Source organism: Perca fluviatilis, chromosome 5 (genome assembly GCF_010015445.1).
Source record: "Perca fluviatilis chromosome 5, GENO_Pfluv_1.0, whole genome shotgun sequence".
Lineage (NCBI taxonomy): Eukaryota > Metazoa > Chordata > Actinopteri > Perciformes > Percidae > Perca > Perca fluviatilis.
The window spans coordinates 7,786,247-7,813,495 of NC_053116.1; the positions used below are offsets into that span (position 1 = coordinate 7,786,247).

General features: G+C 42.5%; 1 protein-coding gene across 4 annotated transcripts in view; it reads right to left on the reverse strand.

The window, feature by feature from the left end:
• Nucleotides 1–27,249, reverse strand: part of spryd3 (SPRY domain containing 3) — a 66,613-nt gene that overhangs the window by 8,460 nt on the left and 30,904 nt on the right. For 3 of the 4 annotated variants that reach the window (XM_039800375.1, XM_039800373.1, XM_039800374.1), the window contains exons 7-9: nucleotides 21,157–21,306; nucleotides 8,692–8,749; nucleotides 235–354 (exon numbers count right to left, since the gene is read on the reverse strand). In XM_039800375.1, the coding sequence (XP_039656309.1) occupies nucleotides 235–354; nucleotides 8,692–8,749; nucleotides 21,157–21,306 (328 nt within the window). The remainder of the gene's footprint in view (nucleotides 1–234; nucleotides 355–8,691; nucleotides 8,750–21,156; nucleotides 21,307–27,249) is intronic. The other variant, XM_039800376.1, reaches the window with a different exon arrangement.

A 27,249-nucleotide genomic window follows, 5' to 3' on the forward strand; every position in this document is an offset into this window, starting at 1 on the left:
GTGGTGGGATTAGAGCTTCCCCTTTCAGCGACTGTTCCGTTGTCTGTGCGGGGGATTTTTTGGTGCGCATCCAATTTCTTTCCCACATGCAACACAATAAACTGTGTTAAGACCAAATGTTGCCTTGCACTAAACCACGCTAAGCAGGTTTAAGAACGAGACCTCCCACGGACGCGCCAACCACTTTTAATGAGTGACAAGTGTAATTGCAGCACCTGAACCCTGTGCCCTCACCTTCTCCGTCCAGGATGTAGTCTCGTGGGAACATGATGCCGCAGCCCATGATGTCACCTTTGAAGCAGCGAGGACCGAAAGCGTCTCCAACCCCGCTGCCATGAAAGATCTTGCCATCATCTGTCGGAGGAAGAGGAGGAGGAGGAGGGGGAAGCAAACTGTCAATTCTGCAGCTATTCGTTAACCCACTTCACAACAGTAGTGGAATGTAATCACTTACATTTACTCAGGTACTGTGCTTCAGTACAAATGCACTTTCCTTCTCATGCCACTTCCTACTCATAGGAAAAGATTGTACTTTTGTACTATACTACAATTATTTGACAGCTTTAGTTACTACTTATTGTATTTAATGTTTATTTGTATAGGGACAAATAAGTATGTAGCATAAACTAATGCCACACACACCGCAGCATTTATAGCCTAAGCTTATTTGCATGGGCCTTTAAAATACATTAAACTTAACAAATACATAAGAGACGGTACAAAACACAAACTCAACAATAGGAACGCACATTAAAAACAAGCCCGGGGCGGCCTCTAGCTCACCCAGTAAGAAAGAGTCTTGCAGTGGCGCAGGTTCAAATCCGACCTGCTGCCCTTTGCTGCGTGTCATCCCCCATCTTTTTCCCCCTTTCATGTACTACTAATAAAGGGAAAAGTCCCAATAAATAAAAAGACAGACAAAACACATGAAGAGCTTAAATGATGATGTTTTTGTGGCCGGGTGAGCTCAGTTGGTAGAGCGGGCGCACGTATGTAGAGGTTTACTCCTTGAAGCAGCGGCCGCGGGTTCGACTCCGACCTGCGGCGGCCCTTTGCGGCATGAAATACATGAGAAATGTGCGATTAATCGCCAGTCAACTATGGAGAAATGCGATTAAATATGTGTTATCAACTGACAGCCTTAGTTTAGTTATAAGATAAACTGCAAGATCAGCTGAAACAAGTAGTCAATTAATCAATTAGTCCACTGACAGAAAATAATTATTATTAACTACTATTTTGATAATCACAAAGTCAATTTGTTTTTTTTATACGTTTGCAGCTTCATAAATGTGATGATTTGCTGCTTTTTTTCTTTTATTTATTTGAACTCATTTTTAATAACTTTTAATTTTGGACAGCTTGTTGGACAAAAAAAAACAACCTTTGGGCTCCGGGTAACTGGGACTCGTGTGTGTCATTTTTACAAACTCAACAATCAATCGAGTAAGAATAATCAGCGGAGCAATCCGCGATGATAAAAATCAGGGTAATAATAATATCATCAGATCATATATAACAGTATAACAATCCCAGCTGCCATTTTTCGGCATTGAGAATTTCTACTTTTAATAAGTCTAAGTATATATTCCATTTTCCTGCAGGACCTTTACTTGTAACGGACCTGGTAGTCGTATTAAAAACTACCTGAATACCTACTACACCACTGCATAACAATGCACATGTATGTGTCTTTGTTAACCTGTGAGCAGGGTTTCTGCAGGCTTCACCAAGTTCAATTTAAGACTAATATTTCTGTATTACCACGGAATAGAAAGCTATTTAATACCCGTTTCACGAGCATGTATAATGAATTATGATGGAAAACCAGTACAGACAATATGGCCTAGAACTAAACTAAACGTGCTTTAACGTCTCCCGACAGCCTGCAATCAGATCCGAAAACATTTCATGACAAACACTGCTGCCTACTGCAGGCACGAGAAAATATGGGAGACTTGTGTAGGTCTTCTAAGGGCTTGCTTTAAGGACTATAGGTCTTGAAAAGTCTTCAAAAGCTTTGAATGCAGATGCCCTCGTCCTAGTGCTGAACTGAACTTACGTGGACGTGAATTTCACTGCGTCTTGTAATGCGTTAACCACGGCGTGTGACGTGTGTACTGTACATACAATGTCGTGCTAACATACAGGACATCCCGACATTCCTGCTAGATGATGATGTGTGAAAAGGCGAAAAGCAGCGCTAGTAACAACACACCAAAAAAAAATTAGACATCAACAACATCCAAAGGAAATCATCAAAACAACACACATTCTACAGTTGCGAAAGACAACGGAAAAAAAAGGGCAAAAGAAAAACATTGCAGAGGTAGCCTGCAGACGAGTTCTCCTCAAGCGAAGCGGCATGGCTGCTGCTGGTAAATATTTATGGAGTTGTCATGGGACCCGTCCCCGGCTCAGGATACTGTTTAAACAATCTCTATCTGAGCACCGGGAGGGAGATGGAGACACTGTATCATTACGGCTCCCATGCAGGCCCTTGTCACAACACCACACACTAGGCAACGGTGGAGCCACGCCGGCACAGGCACAGCGCCCGCTAAAAATAGTAGAGCGGGGCAGCTTTGGAGAGTGACAGGGGACTGGCGCTGGAGGTGAGCCGGGGTGTGGAAGTCCAGGTTTGGGCCCAGCGATGGAGCTAGTTCACTGGGGACAGGAAAGGTAGGAGAAGGGATGTGGCCGGAGGGGCCGTTTGCCGGAGTCGGACCTTCAAAATGCTCGCGCAGCTCGTTCGCAGATTTATTTTGATTTATATTTATGAATTCACTGACTCCAACGACGTGAACAATGTTCAAACACTAAACCAATGGGATAAGCCTCTGAATCATCCTTAAAAGCACACTGCTGTTTACTAAAGACACACCGACTGAACAAAAACGTTCCGTTTTGTGTTTACTCCCGTTCCTCTGAGTGTCCTTATTACATAATGAGATTGGGGCTGAAACGATTAGTAGATCAAACGATTAGAAAAAAAAAAAAGAATTACAACAAAGTCATTAATTAAGTAAAGAATGCAACACATTCTCCATTTCCAGCTTCTCGGATGGGAGGATTTGCTGCTTTCGTCGGTTTTATATTTGACTTTATACTCTATATTTACAGTAAATTGAATTTCTTTAGAGTTCGGACTGTTGATTACACACACAAAAACAAAAAAATAAATCCGGTTTTACTATTTCCTGACATTTCGTAGGTTAAAGGGGTTCTCCAGCATCTAGTATTGCACTTCCATAAAGTTGGTAAGACATTAAAAAAAAAGAAGGAATTTAAGCAGTTGAGGCCGAGATATCTTGACTTTTAGTCGCTCCACAAACATACCTGCAAACTCAGAAGGCCTGAAAAAAGGTGCCCCCCCTTTAAAAAATAACCTTAAAACTGGTCTAGTGGGGAGTAAAAAAACCAGTACTTTCAAGGGCCCGTTTTCTCTTAGCATTAGTCAACGTTAAATGATCCGCCAGCAGGTGTTTAGATCACTCATCAACGTTAAACCAGACACCAATGGGTCTTGTTTCATTACGTGTTCGTTTTCATTTCGCTCATATCTTACGACGAGATATACATTAAAAATCAGATAACAATACTAATGCGGTGGAGGAGATAGCCTTGCCAAAATCCTTCACACTGAACTAACATTGAAGGCTAACAAAACACAATTTGCTGATCTTACGTCAGCTGACAAGCCGACTAGCCGACAAGCTTGCTTTCCCATTAGAACGGTAACGTTAGAGAAAACAATTATAACGTTGTAGGCTAACAACACAATTCGCTGATCTTATGTTAGCTGACAAGCCGACTAGCTTGCTTTGCATGTTAACAACGTTAGCCGAAAAGCTAAAGAAAAGCTGCAGCCAGGGGCTTTTCAAAGAAGACACTGCCGTTACCTTGGTTGTGATTGGCCAAATGACTCGCCAAAGACGTTTTATTGTGAAGAAGACCGCAGCAGGTTTTCGAAAATAAAAACTCTTCGGATCTACCCGATTCACGTGGGTGACATTTTCCCCATTCAAAACGGCGATTTTTGCCGAAAAGCGGCTAGTTTGCAAGTATGCACAAAGCTTGATGGAATTTACATTTGCCACAATGCAACTCCATAGCATTTTGCATTAGACCCTCTTCCCTCTTTCAAAGGTTATTCAATTATTTGACAGAAATAAAACGATTGATAACAGCACTAAATAAACTGGTCATATAACATTACATGTAAGTTACAGTAAAATGAGTTTTGGCTACATTTGTTTTCGAGCGTACAATAATATGTTCTGTTGCTTTTTTCTAAGTGTGCTTTGGAACTGGAGATACATGAAGGCCATGCAGGCTCCACTTGGAGCTCGGCTGTGGCGGAAAATGCTCAAATTTGTGTTGGAGACCAGAGAGTTTAAAATGAGCATAGAGGTGTTGACCGGGGGTTTGGCTCGGAGGCTGTTGATGGAGCAGAATACTGGTGATGGTGTTGATGCAAAAGTCCAGATCCTACACTGAGGAAGTGGCTGGTAAAGCTGACAACGTGAGCTACTGTGACCGCCACCAGATGAAACCGTCCTAAGTAAAAAGGTGAACCTAGCAGCAACCAGAAGGTGGAAACTGGAGCTGAGTTGGGGGGTTTTGGAGCCGGGCCCACAGGAGGAGAGGCCAGGCTCTGGGACTGGGACCAGCTGGGAAAAGGAAAACAGACGTTCGTAACATGAGAGTTTGTCTGGAAAAGACTGGGCTTCCCTGCCCAGGGAAGAATATGTTCACAGAATCCTAAAACATGAACAATTCAAACTAAATATTTATATTCCTCCATGATTTCACACGTGCGAGTTTGTTCTTGTCCCTAAGAATTTACTATAAATTCCATTTGTGTCGAGCTGTTGATATATAATATACAGTTTAACTTCCTGGGCCCTTTTGCCAGTGAGGCCCTTAAGCTTGTAAAGTATATGAACAATAAGAAATTAAAGAAATAACTGCAGCATGTGGAGGACTTTTCTGGGCCACGAGGCAGTACAGACTGTGGTAAGGTTACCGCCTTCTGTTTTAGCTCCAGGCTCTATAGTGGTGCTGATGTAGCGTACGACATTGTGTTGGTTTAAGAGCTCAATCGATTAGTTGATCGACAGAAATACTTATCGATTATTAAATAGAAGTGAAAAGAAGAAGAGAAATCAATAAATTCTCTGATTCAAAGCTTCTCTGGTTCCAGCTTCTCCAGTTTGAGGAGTTTCTGCTTTTCTCCGTCTTATGATAATAAATTAAATAGCTCTGGGTTGGACAGTAAACACAAGTTATTTGATATCGTGGGCGCTTTGGAAAATTATGATGGCCATTTTTCACCAATATGCTGACATACAGCGAAAAGCGCTTGAGAGAATAACGGGCAGAGCGCAGAGCTCCATCAAGGCATGCCCTATCTCACAACGTTAATGCAGTGTGAATTTTCCCAGCTGGGTTCACATTTTTCCGATCATTCCGACACCACATGAATGCAGCACAAATGCCCTATCTAACAAGGTTACTGAAAGCGAAAAATTATTTGTGTATACGCCCTGTGATTGGGATGCGCTCCCAAATGTAATTGGTTCTTTCTTGGCCCCTGCTACACCCTTTTGGGCAAGCAGTTTTTATGTAATCCTGCTGACAGACAGACAAAAAGACAGACAAACAGAGCCAGACGCATAACCTCCTTGGCGGAGGTAATAGTCGTTAGTTTCAGCCACACAGTCGGTTTGTTTACAACCAGGTTGACCATCAAACATACTTGTATTAAGGCGATGCAGATAGACTATGTGTCCAAAGTTTATACCAGTTGATTGGCAGTTAAAAATAAAAATGACAAAAGGTCAGTTTCCGGCTTTTGGACAAAACTTGCGCTTTGGGAAATTGTAGTGTATTGCAATTGTAATTTTCTGATATAACGATCAAAAAATTCTTTAATTTAACACATAATTGAGAAAATAATCTGCAGATTAATCATTAATATATAATAATAGCTAGTCACAGCCTTAATTCCCTTAGTTGTGTGGTGACCTCCACAGTATGGACACATTCTCAGGACATGCGCAGTTCAAGTAGCGGTAGGTGTTTTTACTAGGCTCTGTTTGTGCTTGTTAGTGTTATAGAGACTTTGTCATCCAAATCCATTTTTGTCCCATTGGGTAAGAAGGTAATACAATTCCCCCCCCCGCCCCCCCCTCCCACAACATTGGTTGGTGTTGAATAATTGTTTTTGCAGAACCTGAGCTGGAATCAGATTAGACCCTGTCACAGAAGTTAGACTGAGCCCTATTATGCGAGGCTAGCTTGGTGGTGAGGGATGGAGGGTGGCGGTGGGGGTAGGGGGCAACCTTCAGCTGCGGGTGTTGAGTCATAGCACGTGTGACTCACTGATGGGGGGTTTGGATGGGGTGACAGGGTTAATGGGGCTTGCCGAGGAGCACTCATTGGTTGGATGGCTGGTTGCTTCTGATAGGGCCCACGGTGCCCCACGGGCCATTAAGTTGCGGAGACAAGCCGAGCCAGCACACAGGATGGAGGTCCACACTGGGCCAGCTCCCAACACAAACACTCGTGGTAACACCAGCGCAGGCCAAAGAACTCTCAAACTATACAAGCTATACAAGGAGCAGCGATATGGTTGGCAGCCATTTGTGTATATAACTGGAATATATCTGGAGTAAAATCACAACCTTTAAAGTCAATAATACACATCAAATGTGATCCAGGTCAACACTGGTCGCGTGCCCAATACAACGCACCATAAATCAGGATGACAGAAATAGAGCTCCGTAGTCAAAGTACATGCAAAGTAAATAAGAAAGGGAGGAATGTTGAGTCATTATGCAATGTATGTACTTGCCTCCAGGCTGCATCATATAACTTCAAACGACTAACTACAGTCAGCCACTGTTCTCCTTAAGACTAATGGTAAAAACATTACAAACACTCACGGTGTATTAAAGGCCAGCGTATGAGGTATGACAAAAATACAACGATGAGTCTCTACAAAGCCAAGGTGTGCCAGGAATATCATGGCAGACATTTTTGCCCTTTAGATACTGAGGTCAAATACAAAAACGACCCATAAAAGTTAATAAACAGAGGTACCAGGTGTCACAGAAACACCTCTTCACAGCATTCTTGGCTCGCACCGAGCAAGGAAACCAAGGTAACAAAGTCATTCCTTCTTTAAGCAATTTCTGCTGCGGTTAAATGACCGAGTGCATACAATACTGTGTATACATTCAGTTTCTGTCACTCTGCCAAAGAGCGTCTGCATGCAATTCTCGAGGTTCCTGAGCTGAAAATCTCGGCTGCGTGGAGGGAGCGAGGGGAGACGTGAAGAAGAGGCCCTGGCTGTTGATTTTAAGTAGCCTGCACCTTAACCCAAGCATGGGAAGGCAAACCTCATACGCGCAGCTCTCTAACAAATAAGATTAATGGGAGCTGTGCTGGGGCGTGCACATTTCTGTGGTGTCCAACGCACAGCAGCCAAACCAGGCAGACCGCAGCGCTAGACCTCTGGGACTGGCATGGTGAGCCTCTGTGAACGACTGGCCTCGTCTGTCACTCAGCGCTGAGGCATCATCCGCAGACCCCGGCAGGACGTGCAGCGTCAACTGTTATTATTATTAATATATCCGAATTATAAACGGAATTTACAAAAAAGGGATACGGGGATTTGGGACTTGAAACATCAATTCGAAAAATGAACGGAATGTGCGGAGTGAACAAGAAAATGTGTTATGATAGCTCGTTTGGAGGTCAACTGGAAGAAAGTATATAAACGTTCCTCTAAAAATAAAAACCATACACATTCCCTGGTGGAGAAAAAAAAAAAAAAAAAACATACGACGGAAAGTGACATTTGTGAGGCGTGTGAATCCTTCAGAGCAGCTGAAACCCCCTGTGAGAGAGATTAACAATGGGATGCTTTAGACAAAAATAACGCTGATAAAAAAAGCCAGCAAACGGCTTCGGTCTGATAAGGAATAACAAGATCTCGACTTCGACAGTGGATTGTCAGATAAAGGGCCGGCAAACCTACGGTAGCTTGTATGGTGTACTATAACAACAACCACCTACCTAGCACGCCGCTGTTCTCATATCAGGGCAGCGGCATTTGATAGCTAATCTCTTAGCACTGATAGTAAGGGGTGCTGAGGCCTGGAATGGGAGCTGTGGGGGGTTTAGTGCAGATGCCTGTACAGATAATGTTCACAGGCCTGTCGTCACAAACAACCAAGACGTAACATGTGTGGAAGCATAGGAAGATAAAGATAGCTAAACTTTTTTTTTTGTTTTTTTTTTTGGTTCATTGCTTAGAGAGATATTTAGAATTCCTACAGAAATTGATGGAGATAAGATCCTTCTCCTCTTTCTGATGCTGTCACCGTCTGTTTACTCTGCTTCCTGTGCTTTTTTATCTGCCTGCAATCCTCCTTGATCTCGGTCCTCGGCACCTTAACATCCAGCTGAGACGGTGCCCTGTGATGTTTGCATCTAAAAAGCAGCAGATGGATGCTTTGGAGGAAGCCTATCTGATCGGATTTATTTATTTCATCTAAAAAAAGACTTCAGGAGGAATTCCACACTCATAGAAGGAAATAACACACAGCCTACTTTCTAAGAAATACAACTAGACAGAGGAGAAGAGAAAGAGAAAGAGAGAAAAGGGGCTTAAAATCTCACCAGCATGGTACGCCACCGAACCTCGGCTCCATCCTGGGTGTCTGTTCCTGGGGTAGTCCTGCACAGACACAAAACAGTTACACAGGCCACAAAAGCTACGTTCACACCGCAAGTCTTAACGCCTAAATCCGATTTTTTTTTGTTTGGCTGTTCACGTTACCTTTTAAAACGTGGCCTATATCAGATTCCAGTGTGAACTATTTGCGGTTTCTGCATGCGCAAAATAACAACGACATCAGACGCAGCACGCTGCTGCACTAAAGTTAGGGAGGTTATGGAGGAAGCATTTTCACTTTTATTTCAAAATGTGTGTGCAATGGCAGCCGTAACATTAATGAGCAGGTGCTGAGGAGGAGAAGAATGAAGAGAAAGAGAGCCAAATTGGCTATTTTGGCCTTCTGCGGGGTTATGGCTGCAAATTCACTACAGAGGTCTGTGTGACCGGACGACTCATTTGCACGTCAGGACCGCTACGGGCCTCCGCCAGAGTTTCCTCTGGCTTCGCCCTGCCCCAGGCATAGTTCACCATCTTTCGGGTCCTATCGTACGCGCTCACGCTCCACCTCCCCGACGCTGCGCCCGACCCCGGAGGGACCGGGATCCCACCACAGCCGGCGCGCGCCGTCCCTCACTTTCATTGCGCCACGGGGCGACCCTCTGACTCGCGCGTGCGTTAAGACTCCTTGTTCCGTGTTTCAAGACGGGTCGGGTGGGTTGCCGACATCGCCGCAGACCCCTGACGCCCTTGAGGTGAGCCGATCCCCGTCCTGGAGACGCAACGCGGTTGGGGCGCACTGAGGACAGTCCTCCCCGGTTGACAGCCACACCGGGAGCCTCCCCTGCACATAGAGAGGGCGTAGCGAGGGTTATTGAGGTAAAAGTCGCAACAAATCCGCCTTGGTTGTTTACACTGCGGCCGCATTGAAAAAAATCTGATCTGGGCTAGATTTGAGTGTTCACACTACTTCTGAAGAAGTCTGACCTGGATTTGGGCCACTGCTGCCTGCAGTGTGAACGTAGCCAAATATACATTTTCACAGTCATGGATATAACGGATTTAAACAACCAAGTCAAGTAAAAATTTTATTTATATAGCCGAATATCACAATTTTGCCCCACGGGGCTTTACGATCTGTTCAGCATATGACACGCTTCATCTTTAGACCCTCAAATCAGATAAGGAAAAACCTAGAAGAAAAAAACAAAAAAAACAACTAACGGGGACAGGAGGAACGAATCGAGACCCCACACCTCTACGGCACATGTTGAGAATTTGCTGATAACGCCCCCTGGAAATGAAAAATGAACCGAGAGATAGGCCTGTAGCAATTATTACGTAATTGTCCAATCGCAATATTTTTTTAAAAGTAATCGCCGTTCCTTTGTTTAACCGCAATTAATTGCTAACATTAGCTAAGGTCCTGAGGTATGACTGTTGATGGTTTTGTCAATTTTATGTTAATTTAAGAACAAAATACCGTTTTTTTTAATGTTAATAAAGACATGTAGTTTACTTCGTAGGCTGTGTAGTTGTGTTATTATATTATCTGGGTCACATGACATAATATATTGGACATTTACCATAACCAAAAGATGTATCCTGGAGGTCATTCAAAACTTGTTTTCATTTGAAAAATACATAAATAACCTTTTTTTTAAATTATTTGACTGAAAGAGACAATTTTATTGTTAATGGCAATTATTCCTGAGACAATTAATTGTTCAGTAACATTTTGAATTGTTACAGCTCTACCGAGAGCTTCCAGACTAATTCCCATTTTTCGCAACTTGGTCAGGCAATGCCAGGATGCTGTCAGTCGACTCTAAATTATCAAGTAAAAAAGCCAGTAGCAGGTACAATGTGTTGTGACCAGTGCAGTTTAAAAATCATGGTACCAAATGTCAACATGTTAATGAGTGTGAGGATTCCTTTCCCACTCTGTTTTGGATACCGGTCTGAGTCTGAGGATGTGTTTGTCTCTCTCTATCTATCTGTCTGCATGTACAGTACACGTATGCCTTTCTCCAGGTTTCACCATGCCAACAGAAATAACTAGTGGGCCAACTTTAGGATTAGATCAGAGCATGACTCAGAGGTAATTACCAGAGATTTTTATCTGTCTTTTTGGCTGCACCTACATTACTGTAGAAACACATTACTGAAAAAGAGAGGAAGAAGGAGGAGGGCAAATTACATTATGCTCCTCTTTCATCTCTTACATCTTCTAAATGCTTTCTTGATCACATTCTCTCTCAGGTGAACTTTCCCTACAGCATTTCCCTACAGCTACTATTAACAGAGAGAGAAAAAAAAGGCAACCTTTCAATTTCATCTTGTCTAAAGAAAGAATCTAAAATATGACCAGGATAACGTCCAAAACAGAAAATGTGCTTCCATGCAAACAAAAGAAACAGTCCACTGATGACTGATGCAGAGACTAAAGAGGCGATACGTTACTCTAGAACAAAACAGGGTCCGTTGAAATTATTACTATTAGCACCTGTGTGCAGAAACGAGTAACGGGAACACTGCGGACAGTCGGCTCGGTCTGGCCAGGCAGACAAGAGCGCAGCATTCTGAGGACAGGACATCAGGGAAACATCAACGATCCTGTCTGACAACCCCATTGGGGCTCGAGGAACAGGAAATTGAGATGGATGGGTGGAAAGTGAGAGCGAGAGATAGAGCGAGGGAAAAGGACAGAGTGAGAAATCAGCAGAGGAAGACAGAGAGACATGGAGGAATGCAGCTACTCCTCCAAGCCTGAAGCCCCTTGATCTGCCAAGTCTGCTCCTCTTCCCCCTCGTCTCAACCACAAGCCCAAGGATTCCTCTGGCTGGCTGGCATCTGGGCTGAATATCCACGAGGAGGAGAGGAACGTCTGGGTGTTCCGCTCCCTGATTGATGATCCACAGACTCGGATCTGATCAGCGATTTGGAGGAACGCTCTGAAATAAGACAACATTAGGAACGGCTAAACAAATAACGGGTGGATTTATAGCGCTTTAATGGAAACCGCAGACTTGTGTCTGATGAATGGATCAACGGTCAAATGCCGTCTTCCCGGGTAATTGTTGTGTCCATCATCTCTAATTCAAAACATCTATTTAGTGCTCTATACATCAAATAAATATGGTGGGTTAGTGGGAAAAACTGAAGCAGCACTGCCTTCTCTACACACTGAGATTGAGGCTTTATAATTGTACAGCATTACAGTATCTCAATATTACAGTATATCCTATTTACGAAGTCGCTCAGTCGACTACTTTGGTCCAGACTGAAATACCTAGGGGTGGGTATCGTTCAAAAATGTTGATACCGGTACCGATACCGTGACTTCGATACCGGTTCCTTAACGATACTTTTTTCAATATCAATTTTATAAAACTAAAATAAATGACAACATTACGCCACAAATCTTTTCATTTATTTTTCAGCTCCTACTACGTGAGCCCCGTCCCTGTGTAACGTCGAGTTTTTCCTGCGTGTCTCTACGACGTGTAACGTCAGACAGCCAGTCACAGACATTATTAGATCTTGGTAGAAGCATGCTGCGTGCCTACTGGCTCACAGGCGCTGATGAGATTTACTGCTTAGGCATTGCAATTGGGTATTGAATGACGAGGCATTTTTCGATACTCGATACTTAAGAGGCAATTCGGTCTGTGCCTAAAAATTATTGAATTAGGTACCTAGCCCCAGAAATACCTCAACAACTAATGGATGGATTGCAATACTATTTCATACAGACATTAATGGCTCCCAGAGCCAAACATTTGGGTCAGTTTAAACTCCAGCAACATCCATCATACTATTTGAAAATACAAAAATGTTATTTAAAGGTCCCATGACATGGTGCTCTTTGGATGCTTTTATATAGGCCTTAGTGGTCCCCTAACACTGTATCTGAAGTCTCTTTCCCAAAATTCAGCCTTGGTGCAGAATTACAGCCACTACAGCCAGTCCCACAATGAGCTTTCCTTAGTATGCAAGGTGGAGGGTGTGGCCTTGACCAACTGCCACTTTGCTCGTTTGAAAGCCATGATGTCTCTCTCTCTCTCATGGGTGGGGCAAATTCTCTGGGCGGGCAAAGCAGAGAAAGGGGAGGTAACCTTGCTCCTTATGACCTCATAAGGAGAAGATTCCAGATCGGCCCATCTGAGCTTTCATTTTCTCAAAGGCATAGCAGGATACCCAGGGCTCGGTTTACACCTATCACCATTTCTAACCACTGGGGGACCATAGGCAGGCTGGGGGAACTCATATTAATGTTAAAAAACCTCATAAAGTGAAATTTTCATGCCATGGGACCTTTAAGCTAAGAAGCCAAAAAGCCATATTCCGTCAGGCCCCGATTATCGCGGGATACCAATGTCCTCCCAATAAATCAGTGCATCCCAAATTGTTTATAAAAATAACTAAAAACTTTCACAGATCTGGCATCGTCATTATTGTAAACCGCATATGTGCCATGCGAGACAGCTTGACACGTGTAGCAACAGTAACTTAACTACTGAAAAAAAATCAACTGGCAACAAACACATTTTTGTCTACAAACGTATTTGACAAACTGCAGCTGCTACAGCGCGATTCAAGAAAACAGAAACACCCTCAAAAACATCATGTTATCTTTTCTTCACCAAGAGGTTTGCATTCATTGTGGTAGATAGGGGGGGGGAAGAATGTCATACAGAATGTGTAAGTAAACAATTTGACGGTGTAAAAATAAGATTTCAATCTTCAGACTCTTCAGTGTAAAAACAACGATTTTTTTTTTTTCTTCAGCCATGAATTCTGTGAAGCACAGATCATATTGTTTTGTGGGACTTGAAACAGCTTTCCCTCTGATAAAAGAAACATTCCAACCTATTGTGGTTTGGAATTACAACAGTTAATGCTCCGATTTTTTTGTTTTTCAATCAGTGGTGGCGCCACTAAATTACACCTACACTCCTTCTCCATCAACATATAATGGAATGCATTTGAGAGAAAAAAAAAAAAAAAAAAAAAAAAAAAAAAAAAAAAAAAAAAAAAAAAAAAAAAAAAAAAAAAAAAAAAAAAAAAAGAGAGAACCATGTTAACCAGCTGGTCCACTCTCACATACTGGAAAACTTTCCAAACATGGTCACTACCCCCCATTGGCCTGCAGAAGCCATCATTGAAATGCAAGCTGCCTCTAAGAACAACAAACACCAGCGTTGTGTCAACAGCATGGCCGAGCAAAGCCCCCGCGGTATCAGATCCACAGCTGATACACCGGTGTCATCAGAGCAGCCTGCATTTCCACACGGTGGCAGAGTAAACAAGTCTGAAAGCCTAAGAGCGGAAAGGTGCGGGCCGAGTGTGGGGAACCGTGTGGAAGCAGATACCCATCATCTGCAGCAACCTATCACACTGGCATATCGCAGAGCGGTCGAAAAAGAGGACTTCCCGCAGATGTGAGTGTATGGATACAGTTTGTATGGAGGGAAAGTAGTGCGTTTCTGTTTGTACGTGCCCACACAACGTCGGCTATAGGGGTTTGGCAGAGACTGTGTAGGGAACTAATGCAGGTCTGTTTGTATAACCTTGTGTCATCAGGCTAAAACCCCCAGCTCCCCACACGATGACAGAAAGCGTCTGACATCAGTAAAGACAACAACAGCCCGTGTATGCGTTTGGGCATGTTCAGCACTTTTTATGGATGCAAGTGCATATGCAAATGTTTTCTTGATGCAAACAGATAAAACTGAGCAGGTTTGTTGTCTTATTGAAATAAGTGGCCGAAAAAGTGACATGACACAGTGCACACATAGTGTTGAGCTTAGCAGTGCTCTACTCCTATTGTGTCCCCAACAACACATTGGATCTGTCCCTTTCGGGTAACCTTTTAGGGTCGTCACTATGGCAGGTACTGGACTGGTTTACCGGGTATAAAGCCTGACATCCGGTACCGGATGAACCTCCCCTTACGCTATCTCCGCTGTCTTTTGCAGGGGTACCGTCACAGCGTCCGGGGGCTTAGAGCCCCCCAGGGTGGTTGTGATTGGTTTAAAGAAATGCCAGCAAGCCAGAACGTCTTTTTACCCTATCCCAAAAATGGTAATTCTTGCAGCCAGACCATACCATTGCCGACACAGCGCTGTGGAGGTCTGGCAGTGCAAGACTACTCAGGCACTATCTGCAGACAATAACCAAGGTCCAACTCTGATTAGAAGACTACAGCTTAGGTTCCTGCCCAAACTCCCTGCTTCAGAGCTGGTACTGTCAAATGGCCCTAAACTATTGGGGATGATTTTGAAGGAATGGTCAAACGTCAACCTTGAGACCGCTGCAAAAGTACATATTTCCCACTGCTAGAAAACACTTGTTAGTACCATTCATTTAACGACCTGGGAGCGGAATCTCATTTGGGGGCAGAGGAAACAAGTTGTCAACACAACATGCCAAGTTTGAAATTGATATAGAGAACCATATTTCCTTCAGGAGTCACTACCAACTCACGAGAGACATAACTGTCTCTTTAAGCTGCTAAATGCTCCACTATGTTCACCAGCTAGCGTCCAACTGTGTCTGTCTGCTGTTTGGTGATGAGCAGGAAGTGTTGAGTCAGGTTGTAGAGCCTTTTCACTGAAAACCGCTGCTTGCTGTGGGCGAAAATGACGCCATGGGAGCGGGGACAGTGCCCAAAACAGTAAAGTTGTGGGGTGGACAGCTAAGCAATAATATAATACTATAATAGGTCTACAGCACATGCTAGGGACTCTGTGACGCTGTACAGTACATAACTAAATGTGTCAACATAATGTCAACATTAGAGCTACACTGATAAATCTGTGGGGCCGACTCCCTACACCCTTCCACCCAGTCACCAAGTAACAAGACACTGGAGTACAGAAACACCACTATACGTTAGCGTTAGGTTAGAAGCCGTCTTCATTGCATAGTTTAACCGACCGACCTGGTCATCCATAGAGCCACACCAGCAAGGTATCTTGCCTCTCTGCCATTTGCAATCGCCCTTTCCACTTCTGCTTTCCAACGTTCATTCAATCATCAACAAGAAATAACAATAAATTATGGAGATAATGATCACTTTGGTGGTGTTGTCTCGTGTACAATCGTCAGTTCTTCGGATGCAGTGGAAACACAAAATCTGTGTGCCAATATGCTAAAGGAACAGATTCTGTCCCTGCACAGAGGTCCTGTGGCTGATTGCTCCTCTTAAGTAGGGCTGCAACTACCAATTATTTTCATGACCAAACCCATAAAATTCTCACATTAGTGAATCGGGGCAACAGCAAACGTAACGTGGCAACCGAAAAAAAGTTTAAAAATAGCAGATCATTTTCTGTCGATCGACTAATCGAATAACTAAATTGTTGCCGTTCTAAACGCAAGTTACACCGACCAAGTACCTCACACATTATTCTGCTGGTGGTCTGCATCTTCCAGATCAGAGGCCTTGGCACAGTGAGTGGTCCTTTGTTTTATCCTAAATTGACCCTCTTAGAATAAACAGGTCCACAGGAGCGGCACTGAAAAACGGTTAGTAGGACTGCTGCATCACAAGAGGAAGAGGAAGAGCGCTGTTCCCAGGACCGGGTCCCGGGGCATACCAGGACAGAGGAAACGCTGCCATTCCAGTCTCCTGAGCAGTTTTATTGCTTCTTTGTGTTCAATAGCGTGTGTGGCTTTATTAACGTGTTATGTACATGAACAGACAGTAAGTCAATACACTCGTCTGACACAGAGGGGTCATGGGTGATCTGAGAAAACCATTCAGACACTGATGACTTCTGAATCATATCCATCTCTTCGGTCCTCCATCACGACTAGGACACCCATCCATCCACGTTCCCATTTCCAACCCTTCTCTCCTACCTCCTTCTTCACTTCCCTGTCCTAACACAGGGTCATGATCTTTTTCTTTTGTAGGATTCTGTTTGTTTTTCAGGACATGAGGGTTTTCCTGCTTTTTTTCCTGTGTTTTCTTATATTCCGAATAGCTTCCCTTGATTTTTCTACCTCCCGACTTTCACGCTCCCATCTACCCTCTACACCCCTTCCACCCCATAACTAAGCCTAGATCTCTCTTTGTCCCACAGCCTAGCAACCGCTGTGTGTACCGGATGAAAAACAACCGTGCTACCAAGCATATGCATGCTGTACATTCATAGAGACCCTTATCTTCAGAGGAATGAGAGCGAGAAAGCAAGAGGTCATGTCAGGGCCAGGAATTGCAGTGGGGTCAAAACAGATCTTAGATTATGAACACGCAAAAAAAACAACACATACCTTGCATACAAAACTTTCACACTCATCACATGTACATATTCCCTGCCAAACTTTTTAAAACCAGCTAATTTAAACATCTCAAACCTCGACTTTCCCTTTATTTGGCATTTTCGCATTGGGATTTTGGCAAGAATTAAAACAATGTGCAGGGAAATGGGACAGTGTTTGGAAGGTGTGATGTTTACCATGCGTGTGTGCAACTGAGGCTGATGGGAATGCCATCCTTTTTGCAGGTATTTGGCGCTAGAGGAAACATTGAACATTGGGGACATTGAATGTCTGAACATTCTACTTCATGGATTGGCACCAAATTTTGTACAGATACTTCACTGGATAATTGAAAACTGCTGACGGTGCTGGATGTAAAGTCAGAGGATCACCAAAGTATGCTTCGTCATCTGGGGACTATGAACGTATGTACAAACTTTCACACCAATCCATCCAATATTTGTTATGATATTTCAGTCGGGACCAAAGTGTTCTTGAGAGGTTATCGGCGACAGCGGATGTTGAGATGGGAAGAGAGGGCGATTTGGCAAAGGGGACGAAAGAGATTTGTAAAGTGAAGAAGATTGAGTACAAGGTTGAGCCTGAAGTCAGCAACCACAATATACAGCAAACGAGAGAGACAGAAAGGCAGAATCTGGCAGTCTGTGGGGCATTAATGGGTGGATTTGTGTTTATATTCAGGCCTCCTTACCCGGGACGTTGTGTGAAAAAGACCAGCATGCAAACTTGCGACTGCTGTTGAGTAAACAGTCATTACCCAAGCCCTTCAATTTGCTACTTTATCACCTCTCCTGGACTTAAGCTTAATGTCTTTATAATGAAACCCAGATGCAGAGAGAGAAGTAGTGGAGCAAAAAGAAAGGAGAGAGGAACTCTGAGGAGGTAATGGGACAGGAGTTATCACCACTCAACTTCTTCCCTTATGGTAGCATCGTGAGTGTGTGTGTTGAGAGCGTGTGTGTGCACAATTTAGCTCCATCGGAGGGTATACTAGTTTTCTCTCTCAATTCACAGAAAAATAATTCAGTGCATATAAGAGATGTAGATTTGTGATTTAAAAGCGTAAAAGTTTAAAATTCACTTTTTTGCTGAGAAATCAGTATAAATCTCCCTGCTGATTATTTTTTGAATTGTGTACGCTACCAAAAATGAGACATTCAAGTTTTTGTGCAGAGACAGCACAAACGCATGTTCTTCAGAGGGTGCCTAGTGTCAGTACGATCATTTGTGTTGGCAGGCACACAAAAAAATTATTCTTGATAGTCATAATTTCTACAGCCAGAGGGCACAGTTCCATCTGTGATTTCAGCACGGTACATTAGTTACTCTGATCTCCGTGATTCAAATCATGACAGACTACCCCACGTGTTACAAGTAGGGATAGGCCGTTTTTTGGCATTTTGCAGATCATCTGCATCAGCGTTTTATTTGCCTGATAACCGAAAAAGTTAATGAATTTAAAAAGTGTTTGACTTAATGTCCCGCCCACAATACTATCTGACTCTCTGTTACTGGGTATTACGTTGAAAGTGTTTTGTTCTAATTTATTAAATAATTGCTAAAAGCATTTACACTTCGTTTTGTGTTGGAGTTGTAACATTCCAAAATCATTTTGACTTAAAGATTTTCATTTTCACTGTAAATGTATATCAGTTCCAAACATGGGTTATCGGTTTCAATAACTACCAATAATCGGTATCAGCCTTGAAAAAACAGTATCGGTCGATCCCTGGTTACAAGACTACCCGCCTAAGTGAGTTTCAACCAGAGCTGAACCGATATGGGATTTCAGAGACCAATAACTATTTCAGAGAGGAAAAATTCACCAATTACCGATATGGCGGCCGATATAGTGATTGTTTGAGCTGGAGTAAAAATAGACTATGACTATGCAAAGGTACACAGAAGGCTGCTTTCCTAAACAAATAACTTTATAAAAGAACATTTAACATTATGCATATAATTAAATAGAAAGACATTGTCAACTAATTCTAGAAATGAACACTAAGAAAATAAAGAAATATTTTCTGAGGCCTATGGTTAACTGCTCCTCAGATCTCTGCAGGGTAAATCCAGACAGCTAGCTAGACTATCTGTCCAATCGGAGTTTTCTGTTGCACGACTAAAACAACCTTTGAACGTACACATGTTCCACCAAAACAAGTTCCGTCCCGAGGCTATTTTGCAGAGGCACCGTTGTTCCGGCCGGTGCTTAGCACCGCCCAAGACGATTGTGATTGGTTTAAAAGAAATGACAATAAACCAGAGCATGTGTTCTCCCATCCCGGAATGCTGTGTGGACTAGCCAGCCCCTCCTCCACCGCGCTGTGGAGGAAGGTCTGGCAATGCGAGACTATCATTTCTTCCACTTTCCACGTGAGGACAAACACAACAGCACAATGGTACTCCCAAAAATAATAAATTCTATGTGAGTGAAGAAACATTTTGTACCGACCTTCGAAGGATAACTATCCTACGTGCTCCTGTCAGTAGTGCACCACGGATATTGATAGCATGTCTTCTTAGCAACAACGGCTCTCACTCAACACCTGCCAAGGGAAATGCCCACCCAGAAGCGGTTTCCACAAATATGTCCAAAAAAGGTTTTATCCTCTTTTGAAAAAAAATGGAAAAATATGCACAGTAGCCGCAGCATTATAGTTTAATTTTCCTTGAACAGAAAGTTGAACTTTAAGGGTGGAATATGTGCAACGCTGCCATCGCCAGAGCGGTGGTTTGGCAAGCAACATATCTATGAAGATGGTTAAATTAGTACGAGCACTGATTCACTGCTGCGTCTTATTGTGTAAATATCAGGTGGTAGATATCAATGACTTTGCAAAAAGCCAACAACCCTAACAATATATTTACCAATATTTCCAATTGACATGTCATTCAGTCACCTGCGCATCCCTCTGTTCCGGTTTTATATAAATAGCCTCTGAGACCTTCAGAGATGTTGTACAAGTTTCATATTTTATTTTTGTTATTAAAAAGGAGCAGAGTTTTGACCCTGGGGGAGACAGTGCTGGCAGGCTTTCCACAGGCCTTGGCTTTGGCAGTCACTAATATTTCACATTCACAACACTTTCGAGGCTGAATTTACAGGGAGCAAAACACTCACAAATCATGAACCCATACTGTCGAAGAAACAGTTCCTGAGTCAGAAGAATAATATTAGGTAAAATGTTATGTGAGAGAATCCATCTATCAGAAAGCAGACATTCATACAAGTTTAGTCCTGCCCTTTATAAGCTTAGTAAGGAGGATTCAAAATGGCCCTGCTAGATCCTAATGCTTATACTTTACATCCTTGCAGCTGTGTATTGAAATGGCTTGATATATTAACCCTTGTTAAAAAGGATTCTCTGCATCTCCTAATGTGCATCATTTTCACTCAGTTCCCACACATCTACAGGTTTGTCTGTTTCGTTCTTCAAAGCAGTTCAACATGGTAATAGTCACTTGCAGAGCTGCAGTGCCGATGCTGAAATGGGAACCGCATGTGCATTCTTTGGAAAAAGAAATAAGGGTTCAAGTAAGAGCTGTTAAAATGTCTCTAATTGTGTTTTCCTCTTGGAGGTGTTTCATCTACCCAAAAAGTATGCCATTACATCCAAAGAGAATGGCAGAGCTGCTGGATAATGGGAAAGAAAATAAAGCTTTTGACAGTATCACCGTGTTTACCACGAGTAGAACCTATTTCACAAAGTCCATGTCCTCTATAAAAACAAAAAAACGGCTTGGATCCAACATTTAAAATGACAAGAGCGCTGCTTCTCCGCCATCAGGACAAGTTTACAACATTCTTAAGACAGAGCCTGAGGAACATTTTGCACATGCCAATTACTCGCCTCATTCCCAATTCAAAGTTTTTTGTCAAAGTTTTCCATCATTAGCATGTTTTGAGCTCAACGACTTGTTATACTATGGGGACCAGAGGGGGAGAATGGAAGCTCAGCGAATGGGAGGCTTATTCCTGCAGTCCACATCCCACGAGTTCTCTGAGCTACACTGCCTAATGTGAAACAGTGTAGAAAAATGGGGGAAAAGGACCAAAAGTACAAAAGAATGTGTTTCTCTGTTGAGTTTAAGTGTGAGTGTGTGTGTGCGTGCGTGCGTGCGTGCGTGCGTGTGTATAAAGTTGTCAAAAGTTGTTCTTTTCTTAGAAAGCTCACCCTCCTTGCCAGGCCCAGAGCAATGTAGCACTTCTCTCCAGCATCAACGATCTCTACTTCATAGTAGTGGCAGCGGGTGGTTAGTGGCTGGCGGGCCTGGGCCAAACCCACGTCCATGATGCTCTTTCCTTTGCCAACATACTCCAAGAGCTGAGGGAGGGGATACACAGAGGGGGAGAGAAACAAACATGGGGGTTAATAAGAAGTAAATTATATAAAAAGGGGGCTAATTAAACACAAACATGATAAGTTCTGAAATTACAGTATAAAGGACCATCTTTCTGCTTTATTAATGGAAAGAATTTGACTGCGTCTTTGAGAGAGGCCATTCAAAACGGCTATAAAAAACACTTTCGTCCAACGTGGCGGGACGACACATCGTACAAAATAGTTTGTTTGAAGCACACCTCAGCCTCAAGTTTCCCAGTAAACCCAGTAACTGCTGTTATTTCATTTCCCTGACTTTCTTTTTATACTTTCCTTTGGTTAGTCAGGCGAACCGGGCCCAAGGGGCGGCAGTGACTAAGTCTTTGGAAGTGGGTAAGTTGAGATGGAGACAAAAGATTGAAGACACAGCAAATCAAGCTTGGGCAGGAACCCTGGGCTCAATGTTGCTCCAGAAGAGAAAGACTTAACCACGCAACTAGCTTTTGCAACGGTGTCCTACGTGAGTGGGAACCATGACAGATTGACACTTCCAAACCCAGTCAAACCCTCACTGAACCGCCCACGGTGACTACAAGTATCAACAGCCACTCAGAGATTGCATTTAAAGTACCTGGGGATAATGCAATTACTTTCAGGTCTATTTTGGTCTTAAGCATCTAAACAGGTGAAGATGGGTGGGTACAGGTAAGTAGGTGGGCAGCCAGGCAACGACAAAGCCTTTAGGCTGAGCAGTGTTTCCATGCCATGTGAGTGCAATGTGTGTGAATGCGTGAGTACGTGCACAATGAAGACTACGCCCCCAGTGTAAAAGGCTAGCATGACAGATAAGGTGGGGGTGGACAACATCACTTCTGTATTAAGCCTTTGCGTTTAAGTGTTTGAGTGTGTGTATTTGTGCATCTTTCACTAGCCAGCCACTTGAAGGACACACCTACGTAAACAAAAGTCAAGAGTCTCAATTAAGTGACTACCATTTTCCCTTTTTGTCATTTTTCACTGTTGCTTAGTAATACATTAAACTGAAAATAACTCTGAAAGGAAGCTGAGGCGGTCAAAAAGTTGAATTTCAGCCTCAAAGCTTAATAAAGGCTTAAACTGATTGCTCAGAACAGTTCACGTGTAGCTGTATGTTGAACAAGATTCATTTTTTATATATATATATATATATATATATATATATATATATATATATATATATATATATATATATATATATATTCCTGCCTTTATTCTTAATTAAGTGCAAACTTTGGTTAATTTAAAGAGATAAAAAAAGAGATTGTTGGAAAATACATTCAAACCATGCCTATACTGAGGAAAAGACATTTTTGTAACTCGTAAAAAAAAATATATTGCATCTTAAATTCAGCACAGCATCAATGGCACCAGGGACCTTTGTTCGCTACCCAACTCCCCCCTCTTTTCCTGGTCTTGCTCTACCATGGATTAAAAATGACCAAAAATGAAGCGTGGCCCCAATCAAAAAACATGCACAACAGAACTCCTGGGGTTTGAACAACTCCACATGGTACCTTTGAGAAAAACATTTCACTAGCATCAAACAGCAGCTAAACTGAAGTGTTTCTCAGGGAAATCGGTGCAGGCAGACAACAGGAGGGGATCACACCACATGAACAACAGTACAGAGACTGAGTTGGCCTTCCGGGATTATTAAACTAATGCCTGTGTCTACAGTTACACAATTCCATCAGCTACTAGTTGTCAGTCTGGCTGCATAAAGCTGCAGAAATACTGCTGTTGAAATAATCACAAATGGGCCTTGACCACAATATACACTACTGGTCAAAAGTTTTAGAACACCCCAATTTTTCCAGGTTTTTATTGAAATTCATGCAGTTCAATGTCTTATTGTACTCTGAAATGAAAGACTAGAACAAATTAACAATTTAAGTTAAAAAAGAAATCATGGAATCAATTTATAAACCAAAATGTATTCTACATTTTTGACTCAAAGTAGCCCCCTTTGGCAGATATAACAGCTGAACACACTTGTGGCATTCTTTCTACAATGGAAATCAAATATTCTTCAGAAAGTTCTTCCCAACTCTGTTGCAGAAGTTCCCATAAATGTGTGGCACTTGTAGGTTGCTTTGCTTTCACTTTTCTGTCCAGTTCATCCCAAACCAGCTCAATGGGGTTTAAGTCTGGTGACTGTGCTGGCCACTCCATGTTTTTAGCTTTTAGTTCTGGCATAGCTTGGACTTATGTTTTGGGTCATTATCTTGCTGTAGGATGAACCGCTGACCAACTAGGCGCATACCAGAGGGTACTGCATGGCGCTGCAAAATGCTGTGGTAGCCGTTTTGGTTCAGGGTGCCTTTCACTCTGTACACCCTGGATCCTGCAAAACAGCCCCAGACCATCGTGCGTCCTCCTCCATGTTTGACAGTTGATGTCACACACTGAGGAACAATCCTTTCGCCTACTCGACGGCGTACAAAAATCCTGCGTGATGAACCGAAGATTTCAAATTTTGATTCATCAGTCCATAACACCTTCTTCCAGTCTTCAGTAGTCCATTGACGATGTTTCTTGGCCCAGTCAAGCCTCTTTTTCTTATTCTGACGTCTTAGTAGTGGCTTTCTTGCTGCAACTCGACCTATCAAACCTGCAGCTCGAAGTCTTCTCTTTACAGTTGAAACTGAGACTTGCTTATTACGACCACTATTAAGCTGTGCTTGAAGCTGTTGTCCTGTGAGCCGCCTATCACGCAAGCTGTTGACTCTCAGAAACTTGTCTTCTGATTCTGTTGTGGCTTTGGGTCTGCCAGACCTCTTCCTGTCAGAGTTTCCCCCAGTTTCTAAGTGCCTTTTGATGGTGAAGAATACTGTACTCACTGACACCTTGACTTTTTTCGCAATTTCTCTGTAGGAAAGACCAACATTCTTAAGTGTCATGATGGTCTGTCTCTCTTCCATTGTTAATTGCCTTTTTCCCGCCATTTTTATAGCAACACACTACTTTCTGCAGTACAATACTGTTCAAATAATGCTCACGAGGGTACGGTACCACAATGTGTTCCAACAATACTTTTATACAAACAGAGGGGGTTGTAAGTAATCCAGACAAGTTGGAACACCTGTGGGAATTGGTAGCACCAACTTTCAAAGCTTGATCAACCTCCATCGCTGCAGAACAGCTTTACGTTGTTTACCCATTTCTTGTTCCCTGAAAAAGGCCTTTTTGTAAAATACTGAAATGTACATTATTTTTTGGAGTTTTTGGTAACCTTACTTTTTTTTTTTTTAACCTCAGGCAGTTCACCACTTACCTTTGTACCATTTCAAGCTATTCATTGGACTTGAACTGCTAAAATTTCAATAAAAAACCAGTAGTGTACATACAATGTAAAAATGCTGGTGGACCTCTGCAGCAATAATTTAACCCTTGTGTTGTCCTCCTGAGTAAAAAAGATTAACACTTTGTTTTTGTTTGTTTTTTTACCCTTTTTTCGACATTTGTATCGCTTTTTCCAACGTTTTTTGTTATGTATTCACTAACACCAACCTACTACCACTAGTTTTACACTACTTTTTGTAATTCATGGTCAATAAACCTCATTTATATAGAATTATACCTAATATTTGAGTTAAAAAAGCAGACATTATGAATTATTTTGACTAATAGTTAAGATCTGAAGAACATATGTTGAGTGGATGAGTTTAGTCAGGATACGGATTTGAAACCATTTCATTTTTCACCCGAAATTCAATGAAAGTGATCAATTGTATTTGCAAAGAGCGTTGTATGGAATCCATACTTTTTTTGTTGTAATTTGGTTACAAAAAAAACAAAAAAAAAAGAAAACTATTTCTGATTTAGACATTTTTAAAAAGGGGTCAAATCTGACCCAAGGACAACAGGAGGGTTAACATTTACGCTGTTAAACTGAAGTAATTCTGTAATGTTTGTACTTGATGTCTGTTCGTTTTTGTACTGTTAAACAGCTTGTAATTTAAAGAGCAACACTCTGTAATTGTAGATTTTTCCACATAATGAGTGCCAAGTGCCTAGCCTGGTTGACACCAGACCCTTCTCAGTTGTAACAGAGTGGGTCTGGGGAAGCTTCATTCACAGCGCATTTCCAAAGGGGCGTCACCAACGGACGCCGCTCAAATGACTCTGTACGCAATTGGATAGTCCTTCAACCAATCAGACCAGCGATCCGGGGGACGTAGCATCGACAGCGGCATCAACAGGTTGCTGCGCTTCGGTGGCCGTCATGTTGAATGTAAACAAAAAGCTGCTCGCCGTCGCTGCGCTATCGTCATCGTGTAAAGCCCGCCTTAACAGTTGGGATTGGTTTCTCGATTTGGAAAAATTGGAAATGGGCTTGAATGGGCTCTTGGCCAGAAACACTTGCAGAGCAAATCTCAAATTTGCCGGAAGTTCGTCAGGGTTTTCCCAGACTACCAAGTGCCATAAGTGCTAACTTCTCCCTAGTGTCTTATTGCAAAGTGCTGTTGCTGTGCATTTTTACACTTACGGAGACAAAAGAAATCTCTTCTAATTAACTGCTCCCACGGATAAAGTTACAGAGCCTTCAGCATTATTCTCCACCTCCTTTATTACAAGACCTGTTTCCATTCAGTTGTCAAGTGAACTTTAAGCTTGACAACTTTTGAAATGTGAATTAGTGAATTTTCCATCAGCTGGTTCGGAGCAAACAGTGTTGTGTCATCAGAAGTTGGCGCTATAGGCTACGTGTAGCTATAATCCGCCAGTAAACAGAGTAGAAGAAGTAGAGGTTGTGAACCGGAAACAAACAAGTTGCCTTGGCCGCATAGACCATCTACGAGAGAAGTCTTCAGGAATCAAAAGTTATTTGGCAAAAGCGTTTCCATATCCTATTTAAACCACCAGTCTTTTTTTTTTGACAGAGGCCAAAAACACCTCAAGTGAGAATTCAGGAAGTTTAATCAAATGTTTCCGTTTCCATACAGCGCTTTTCTAATGCGATACTTTAAAAACATGCATGCACTTTCATGCCTGGACAACAACAGTTTCGGGAGATGAGGACAACAGTTTCGGTGTGATGAGCATTTAACCACACCTTCTTTTTGCTTCTTGCTGCTGAGTAATGGAAGGAGGAGAGAGATACGAGGGCAGGAACAAGAGAGACGTAGCCCTGAGCAAAGCATGCCTCACTGAGATATCTGACAATCACCTGCTCTCTCTCTCTCACTGCTATAATTCGGAGTGTTGAGAATGGTACTGGTGGTGTGCAATGCCGTATTTGTTGAGCTGCTGCCTGGGAAACAGACGTAACGCCCAGCGAGTGGTCCTGCCAATTTCCTGTCACACCTAATGTGGGAACTTAAAGAAAGGTGAAACTGAAATTAAGAGAACTCTTCTTTAGAATGTGGTTCACACCAAACTGATCTGATTAGACATCATGCAAGTCCATATAACTCAGCTACTTACTCATGTCTTTAATGCATTTATATTGTTATTACATTTGGTTTTCTTTTGGATTTGCTTCTTTGTGTAATTGTTTTTACTTGAAGTCCTTGTAAAAGTTTTTTTTTTTGTCTCCTTCTCCTGCACATTTCGTCTTCAGTGTTATTTATTCTCTATAAATAAATCCTTACAGTTTGTGTTCCTAAAAAAAAAAAGAAATATTGACATTAAACTGTGAATGATCTGGACCAAATGTGCTACTTTAATTTAGAAAATATATGAGCTGGCCTTGTCCTTGTCCAGAGGCTGCGATACCCTGCTCTAATTCATCTCTCACTTGGGTTGGATGCCCTCCAGTAGCTAAATCCGACTTGTACATCAGTCACTTTTTTGTGCATAAGGCGACCAAGATGAATATCCTGATGGACTGAACACCACCATCATAATGCCACAGCTGGTTACAGCCACTCTGTCATTGCTGCTATTTTTTTTTTAATGGGCTGG